This window comes from Humulus lupulus, chromosome 9, assembly GCF_963169125.1.
Source record: "Humulus lupulus chromosome 9, drHumLupu1.1, whole genome shotgun sequence".
Taxonomy (NCBI): Eukaryota; Viridiplantae; Streptophyta; class Magnoliopsida; order Rosales; family Cannabaceae; genus Humulus; species Humulus lupulus.
The window spans coordinates 129,281,898-129,291,361 of record NC_084801.1 but is presented as its reverse complement, the minus strand read 5'-3'; the positions used below and the strand labels follow the sequence as shown (position 1 = coordinate 129,291,361).

General features: G+C 39.8%; 1 protein-coding gene across 1 annotated transcript; it reads right to left on the bottom strand.

Annotated features, from left to right (window-relative positions):
• Positions 1-7,945: 7,945 nt before the first annotated feature.
• On the bottom strand, positions 7,946-8,987 carry LOC133801824 (uncharacterized). The gene is made up of 2 exons (XM_062240059.1): positions 8,365-8,987; positions 7,946-8,173 (listed from the first exon to the last, which is right to left on the bottom strand). Exons 1-2 carry the CDS (start codon positions 8,740-8,742, stop codon positions 8,153-8,155), a joined length of 399 nt encoding a protein of 132 aa, XP_062096043.1. The 5' UTR covers positions 8,743-8,987; the 3' UTR covers positions 7,946-8,152.
• Between the last annotated feature and the right edge of the window lie 477 nt (positions 8,988-9,464).

The following is a 9,464-nucleotide window of genomic DNA, read 5'->3' as shown; positions in this document are numbered from 1 at the left end:
TCCCTCTTTTCAACACAATATCGGGTCCCCAACCCTTCTAGGAACAAACAACTCGATTTCATCTGTCAAAACTGACCAACTCCTGAACTCTGTGGTTCCTACTCTGAACCAAACCACCACTAGGTCCAAATATCCACAGGTATAATGCACACACAAGCATATACTAGGTCAAATCCACAATGTCATATATTTAGCTACCAGATTTAACATCCCTAAGTATATCCACACTCAACATGCTTCACACAAGCAAATAAACGGATATAACATACAGATTCAACTTAAACAATCGACCACATAGCTCAATATGTAAACCATTATGCCAATATTCATCCACATACATAATAATGTTATTCAGCATGCATCAATCTCAACATGCAATAATCAAGGGTCCAGCCCAACAGCATCTCATGCATATGTCATTTCATTCCTCATGCTCCATATAAATAAGCAGGCAAACAGGGCATTCAAACATATATTCAGACATGTCAATTATTCATACCAACCAACCCTGAGTCGAGCTTGTCACTGACAGCGAGCGTACATGTTCGGTCGATCTCCAGAACCAATAAACCTTGGCTCGCTCTGATACCAAGTTGTAATGCCCTACTTCCTTAGAGCCGTTACTAAGTGACTTTTTAAGACAAAACAGTGTGCAATGAACTCGCTAACCGAGGTTTTGAAACAAAAGTGTGACTAATTAAAAGTTAAGGCTGTAATCTTTGAAAATGCGTCGTTTCATTAAAACTTCTATTATTAAACATTTGGGATCCCAAAATAAGGTTTGAAAACTAATTACATCTTGAAATAAGGTTATAGTTGAGAAATCATAAAATCATAGATTATTACAGCCATTTTCGAATAAACCCCCAACCAAAGCAGTCGGGCAGGCCAAACATGTACTCGTCGCTTCACGCTCTCCGTACTCATGGTTGGTTGACTCAGTCCTTGCTTCTACCTGCCACACGGAGCACCCGTGAGCCGAAGCCCAGCAAGAAAACCCAAATAATACATAACATATGCAATTCATATAGCTGGCATAATTCACTGATAAATAGGAAAACCATCATAATAAACAAGCACGGCCATGCCGCCCCAGAGGCCTTACCAAAGCCTGGGGTTTCGGTTCTCACCGCGAGGATAACTCATGTATCCCTTGGGTCCCACCCTGAATATAAGCATCCCATGTGCTGTGTGTTACTTTCGGCCCCACGGCCGTACCCGGCCTACGCCGCACTCGGCCCTTGCCGTTCATTTCATTATAATCACACTTATAGTACATTCGAATAATCATTCACACACATCATGATTCATTTAAGGTTAAACATATGCACATAATACAATCTGGGGCCATGCCCTGCAATCACACAGTGGGGCCATGCCCTATTCTCGGGTGTTACGGTTTTCTTACTTGTATTCCGAGCTTTCCGATGCACCAAGGCCACAAGCACGATCCTCTAGCACGAGCCTCACCGAAATCCTAGTCACAACACACACAAAACACTCTTTAATACTAACCAACCCAAAACCACTTCCCGAGACCAATCCCGCACTCTCGGGACCTCTAAATCCCTAAAACAATACATTGGAACCATCCCCCGAGTCCCCGGGCAAAAGCCCTAAAAACCAGAATTTTTGCCTGCCAAAATGGCCTAGGGCCGCGGCGCCCAGCAGCCTGACCTCCTCCTGATGCAACCTCGCGCCGCGGCGCCCAAGAACAGGGTCGCGGCGCTCATACGCGAACCCAGATTTTCTGGGTTTTCTCTTGCGTTTTTCCCGAACTAAAACAATCCCAAATCATCCCAAACTCAAACCTAAGCCCCAAAACCATATCAAAACCCCAAGTAGACCATTCAATCATCCCATAAACATCATAACCCAGCTCAAGAACACAATCACTCTCAAAATCCACCCCTTAGATTCCTAAATTCAGCAACTCATACAAAACCTAGAAACTCAACTCAAGCTTTAGATTTCTCAAATCAAAACAGAAACAAGCCCTAAATTTGCATAAAACTTCTTACCTCAAGTGGAGAATTCATTCTTTGCTTCCTAGATCCATCTCCAAGTCTCCAAATTTCAGCTCCTTCTCCTCTTCTTCTTCTTCTTCTTCTAGCTTTTCTTTTCTTCTTTTCTAATTTTATCAAAACCCAACATATATGCCAAGCCCAAACCGTGTACCCCTATAACACAGCTCAAATTTGTCTAAACCCCTTGCCAAATGACCATTTTACCCCTTCATCAAAACCCTTTGCTAACTAAACCTCAAGGGCACACTAGTCATTTCTCCTATATTGCAATTCTACCATTTCTTTCACCTAAACTTGTTACTCTCAGCAGTAACTAACGGTTACCCAGGTTACTCAATCACCAATAACCAATACCCGCTAAACCTCAACTTAAACATAAAATTCCCAAGGTACCCCTAGGCTCCTCCCGAGCCGGGTACAAAATCTCGTTGTGACTCAAGTTAATTTGCTCTCTAGGACCGTCTCGGCACGTGCATCACAACAATAACACCACACTCACGTGGTACAAATCACGGAATACAATTATCACATATCAATGCAGTTATGCCCTTCTAACACGATCCGGGCCTACATGCATACTAATATACATAGCCATGCATCTTAGGTAAACAAATAGTCACATAACATGCTTCAAATCATAACCATGCATTTAACTCATCAGATCACACACAAATCCCATCATGCCCTCCTGGCACGCTAATCAAGGCCCTTAAGCCTTAATAGCGAATTTGGGTCGTTACAGTCAGGCATTCAGCTTTTCAAGCTTGGAAGTCTTGGCCTTTAGCTCCTTAGCTCCTGCCTCCACCTTTGCTTTTGTTGCCTTGAGCTCGTCACTCAGTTTGAGCTAGAGATCCTTCGCCTCCTGTGCAAGGGACATGCTCGAATGGACCTCGTTGTTCAGCTTATAATTGAGCTGGGCAGAGACAGCAATAATCTGGCATACAAATAAATTAAATTAGCATATGGACCAAGTGTAAATACAGCTAATAGCGAGAGAAGAAAGGTTACCGCAGCATGGAGCTCGATGCTCTTCTCGTAAAGAGTGTTGCAGTCCTGGGCATTGTTCAGAAACTGCTAGTGAGGAGCGTCGAAGCTGCCAAAACTCTGACCCACCCGAGACAGAACGTCCGAGCCTAGCGTAGCCCAGTGGGGTCCAGCTGCATTGTCGATCACATACTCATCAACATGAGTAGAAATCGAAAGCAGCGGTGTCTTTGAGGACGAGGGCTTCTTCGGAGGTGGACCAACTGTGGGATTGACCTGGGGGCAAGAGGACCACGAGGGAGGGTCGACAAGGAAGTCTCGGCCTGAGCAGGTGGACTCAGAGCCGTGCTCGGAGCAACCAGAGCTGGGGGAGGTGGCATTTTCTCGATCCTCTTAAGGACCTTGGCAGGTCGGTCTATTTTTTGCGACCCCCTGGGGCACTTACTCCTCTTGGCTCCGCCACTCACCAGGATGTTGTCAAGGTCGGAGCCCACTCTCCTGCACATTTGCACCACATTATGAGTTATCGTAAAACAAAATAATTTAACATAATACAGACATACAAGGGATAGAAAGACAAGTGGAGAGAAACCTAACTGGAACTCTCCCCCGAGCTTGTGCTCGGTGACCACGAAATTCCCCCATCTTCAGAAGAGGTGGGGGGAGTACCTTCCCTATAGGTGGATGTCAACCTCGAAAGGTCCCTATAGTCATTAGTCCCGTATTGAACGGCTATTCCATTCCATACCTCGTTCAGGCTATACATGGTGTCGTATTTCCCGAGCCAACTATCGAACCTATGTACCCTCTCATCTGCCCAAGATGATACATAGAAATGGTTCCTATCATCCTCACATAATATTAATCTATCGGGTTTATGTTTTAGTAGTGAGGGAGACCACAAATCCGAGCTCGAGGCCTCGTCGTTGGCCTCATTCCCCAATTGTGGACTCCTATGGCGTTGAGCTGGAGATGGAGGCCTCGCATCTCTCCGTGGGGGGAGGTTGCCGGTCGGCAGAGGCACGAGCTCCCACCGATCGTACTTCTTATTGGACCAGTCAGATGTAGACTGATCCTCCTCTAAGAGACCACATGCCCGGAGCTTGCCTTCGTGTAGGAGATAGGAGAGGGATCTCCTGCCGTAAGGAAGTTGGAGCAGAGTTTCTCTATGCTCCCTCATCTCCGTGGTGGGGGTAGGGCGATGGTAATTGGCTGGAAGATCAAACACATTTCAACTAAGCACGAGCCTAAAAAAAAGTTCGAGCACAAAAGTAGAGGGAAGTTGAGATACTTACGAATCCGTCTGAATGAGTAGAATCTAGACGAGGCTAGGCTGTCTGTCCAGAAGAAGGTCTTCTTGAAATCAGGAGGATGGTTGGGAAGATCTTCAAACATCTTCTTCTCCTTGGTATAGATTGAGAGATAGTAGAAGCCATCTCCTCCCCGAGCTCGAGAAGGATTGCTTTTCAAGCAAAAGAGATATAAGATCTCTTTAGGCGAAGGTCCTTTCCACTTCAGCTCGTGGTAAAGCGACCTTAGGGCAAACAAAACCCTGTAAGAATTGGTGTTGAGCTGGAAGGGAGCCCGCCCAACAAAGTCCGTGAAGTCCTTGAAAAAAGACTTCAAAGGCAATATTGCCCCTGCCTTCATATGTTCCTGGCTCCAAGCAGCGTATCTCAGCTTGCTGTCAGGATTGCCATCTCCCGGAGCGCGGCAACTCTACTCGTGGGAGGTCAGAGCTCGACACCTTAGCGAGCCCGATAGTCCTATGCCGTGAAAGGCCAAAATATCAGTTATCTGACCTAGCGATGTAACCGAGCTCCAGTAATGCTCGCCCTCGAAGAATTCTCTCCTCGCCTACGAGGTAAAAGGTTCCCCCATCAGCAAAAATTGAAGATCACCCGACTTGAAGGCGATTGTCACTTTGAGCGTAGGATCAAGAGGAATCGGTCTAAGCTCGGTATCCGGATCTGGATAAAGGGCGACCCTTAGTCTTTTCCTCTTCCCTTCTTCGACCTCGTCTATCTGACGTCGGAAGTAGTCTCGAGTGTCCTCTTGTTCACGCCTCAGTTCGTGCTCCCGAATTAAGCGTTGGTTCCGAGTAAAAGGAGATTCCCAGCTCGAAGCTACTGGTGAGTAAGGAATCGCGAGCTTTGACCCCCACCACTTTCCTGAATTTTGCGGCATCTAACAAGAAAGCAAAAGGGTGAGGCTCAAGCGAGCAAGAAATAAAGAGATAAATAATACCTAAGCTCGAACGATCGAGGCTACAAGGCAAGCTCGATCCAAAGGATGAGGCCAATCTCAGAGCATGTATTCCACCGAAAGGAAGGAAGGTGGATATGTTATGGGAAATCCTGAAATATTAGGGAAAAAAGTGGCGGTTATTAAAAAGGTGATATTTTTGGGAATCGTGCATTCCTTAAAAAACCCTGATTTTGTACCCGATATCTTGGTGTGCAAGATATGGTCTCTGAAATTTGGACCTTTTTTTTCACAAAAACTGGGTTTGAATCTACTATATATCAGTCGAAACACCCTAATCCTAGTGCATTAAACTAATGAATGGGTCGAAAATAAATCCTAGTGCCCACGGTGTAACAGAAGCATAAACATACATGAAGAAAAAAAAATTAATATATAACGCAAAGAAGCCATGAACCGAAAACTTACACAATGTGATCAGTGGAAACAGAGAAATGGACGATTGTATGAGCGGTTGCAAGTGCGATCTCACTGAGTCAAAAAGTCCAACGTTGCTTTGTCTTCTCGCCTTGGAGAACATGCAAGAACTGGGCAAAGAAGTTTCTGGTTTTTTCTCTCTGATAATTTGAACGTGAAAGAAAAATGGGGAAGACGAATGGGGATATATTTATAGACCCCCAGGGATGTTAAAAGTTGAAAAAATCTGGGCCATTGCCCAGATTCCGTATCAGATCTGACGGTCAGGGACAAATGAAATGATAGTACCACAAAAAGATGGCAGGCGGATAAGCGTGGGTAGAGTTTCAAGGCACTCAAGTACATTGAGCGAGCAATACCCTGCTGACGCGTGTCCATACTCGAGAGTGTGACGGAACGGTTCCCGTAGGAAGTAGTTCAAAAGTTTCCTTCTCATAGGATTCGAACTAATACTTTTGAGGGGGCAAAATGTTACATCCAAATTTCGAGACCTGAGATTGTGACCTCGAAAGCTGGACTCATCAAGTGTGAGCTCGAGATATCTAAAACGCATGTTCGTTGTCCAGATGTTAAACCCTCGAATCAAGATGGCAACCTCGAAGACATTTAACCTCGAAATTCTTTCTAAGCTCGAAAGACATGGCATCGGAATATATCTGTTGTCGGGTGTCTCCGGATCAAGTAGCTCGAGCTTTAAGAGTACAAGCTCGAAATGTAACAGCCTCGATGGTATCTACCTGCTCCGAGCTGGTCTTGGAATAAAGCGGCTAGTTCGTAACTTATCCGTAAACCTTGACTGACATGATGATGGCTGCTGACCTCGAAAGATTTAATGTGTCATCTGCTGTAATGCGTTCCGTACGTTTAAGGATATTTATTGTTATAACATCCCAACATTAAAGGGATATTAGCAAGTCTGTTATTTGCCCCTGGTCTTCAGGGGACGTTTCCTTGTATATAGGAGTAACAGTATTTAATATCATTATTTTAATTAATAAGCAGAAGTATCTTCCCGAAATATGTGGGAATGAATTCTGATAACTCTCTATAAATAGAGAGGTCATGAACATTTGTAAAGGACGGATCTTTTGATATACTAAGAGAAATTCTGGAGAATTCATTCCTGAAGGATTTCCAGAAAACTCCAAGTCTTAAAAAATAAACTCGTGGACTAGGCAGAGTTAACTGCTGAACCACGTAAAATTCTTGTTGTTCTACCATATTATTCATCTGCGTCATAGTTCCTATTGTTTAATTGCTCTACATTTTAAGTTGACGAAAAACGGCGTCAACAATTATAATTATTTAAAAGTTTTAATTAAATATTTATTTTATTTTATAAATTCTGAAAAATATATTTAAAAATAATCAAATCAAATCAAATAAATCACCAAAATGAGAGGTAATCTTATAATATTAAAAATGTAAACACACCAAAGGTACTAAACTATGTAGTTTTTATTACAAACAGAAATTATTGATTGATAATTATCAAAAATAAAGAGTACTAAGTTTGTATTTGTATTAAACACAAACCATTTATAATATATATATAAATATTTCATAAATGAAATTAATAAAGCAGAGAAAACTAGCCGAAGAATTAAGTTTACTTTTTAAGTACGTTTTGATCTAACTGAAAGTTGGAGAAGGAGAGAATCTAATTCAAGTTCATATGACAAACACAAAAGAAAGTAAGAATAAGAGTGATATATATATATATATATATATGATATGTATAAAGTAGATAATAACCGTTACACGAAGCAAATGTTCCTTATGACCAAATAAAGCTCATACAACACAGAGACCAAAACTCCTTTTTCTCTATACTTGCAGAGGATTTGTCTCCTCTGATGGGTCGTTTTATGTCGTTCAAAATCTCGTTATTCGTTATCATATACATATCTATATGTTATATGTTATATATATTTAACACTTTTTTTTTCTTTGTCATACTCAATAAAAAATTATAACAAATAAATATTATTATTCATGTTTATGTTTACTTCTGATTACATGCATGTATATATTTTGAAATAAAATCTTAAATATATTCATATATATATATGACTACCATTAATAATATTATTATTTGTAAAGTATGCATATATACGTCGAAGAAAAATATACAGCTCATATATATTTATATATATATATATGCAAATTTTTTATGTAGATAAGATAGGGACAGGTATTTTATACATATATATATATATGGACACAAATACTTGTAGACCACACATAATAAATTAGGAATAATATTGTTCTTACTTTAATTAAAAGAGTAGGTACAAAATTACATAGGGTACATAAATGGACCTTCAAAAAAGAAAAATATCATCATATTAATAATATATTGTGCACCACAAATTACATAGGGTACATATATAAATGGAGCTTTAAAAAAGTAATAATAATAATTAAAAAAATCATCAATTAATAAAAGAATTCAGTCTTCATCTAGTGCACCAAAAAACCTGCAAATAATAAAAATAAAAAAAACAAATTATTACTCGTTCAAGTGATTAAAAATTATAATTAGATTAAATATATATCCAAAATTTATCAATATCTATATTATGATATATATATATATGTATATATTACCAAAAAAACAATTATTTCTTTTATAAATAAAAAAAATAATTAAAGAAGAATTAGTACTTACATGAGCAAATAAAGAGAAGAAACGTTTGGACCAATTGGGCTTGATGGAGTGGTGGTTTTTGAGCTTGAAGAAAAGGTGATCGTCGTCGGAGCAGACATTACCGGCGGGAGGATCGAGAAAGGCTTTCCGGCGGAGAGGTGGGGACCAGAGACCGCTCTCTTGGTAGTCGAAGTCGTACTGCGACGCATCGAAGAATTTTCCGAGAAGCCTTTCCGATACCGATTTCGAAACCATTTGAATATTACTGTTATTGTTATTATTTCTCGGAGTTGGACTACCGATCGCCATCGTCGTTGAAGTATCCGTTTCTGATGTTGTTGACGTTGCTGATGATGATGATGCCGCGGATCTTGAACTGCTATCGTCACAAGACATCATGTGTGTGTGTGTGTGTGTGTATATAGAGAGAGAGAGAGAGCTGACGATATTGTTGTTGGTTTTATATAAGGCATTGGAATATATGCTTGGCTGAGGTCTCCTTTTATATTTGTGGGGTGGAATGTTTGTGGTTTAATAGTAAGTGATAGATAATAATGTTATGTATATATGAGGCATTTGGTGTTATCTTATTGTATTAATATAGATGAAGTGTTGTTATTTGAGAGCTTAAATTTAATAATAGCATATGAAGCGAGACTCTATAATTATAGTTAGTGATAGTTATAATACTTATTAAATTATTAAATATATGAGATTCAATATTGAATTACACCAATATATAATAGTATATCATATTTTGTAGTATTGGACACCTTTGGTGTCCCTTATCGATATTCAATATAAAGGTAAATTTTTATGTCATAATTAATAAATATTGTTAAGCTACATGAGTGAATTTAATATTAAATTACACATATTTCAATAAAATAAATAATAATGTTATATATATGAAATATTTTTTGGTATTTTCATATTTTTTTCAATTGTTAGAAATTCTTTGAATTATTGAAACAACTAAAATACATATTAAATTAAAAAAACCTAACAAAAAACAGATGTATTGTGCTGGGTAAGTGAAAATCTAGACAGTCTAATTATTTATTGGTCCCACATTCTCTTGTTCTTCTCTCTCTAATTTTATTTCATGTGTTGAGAACTTG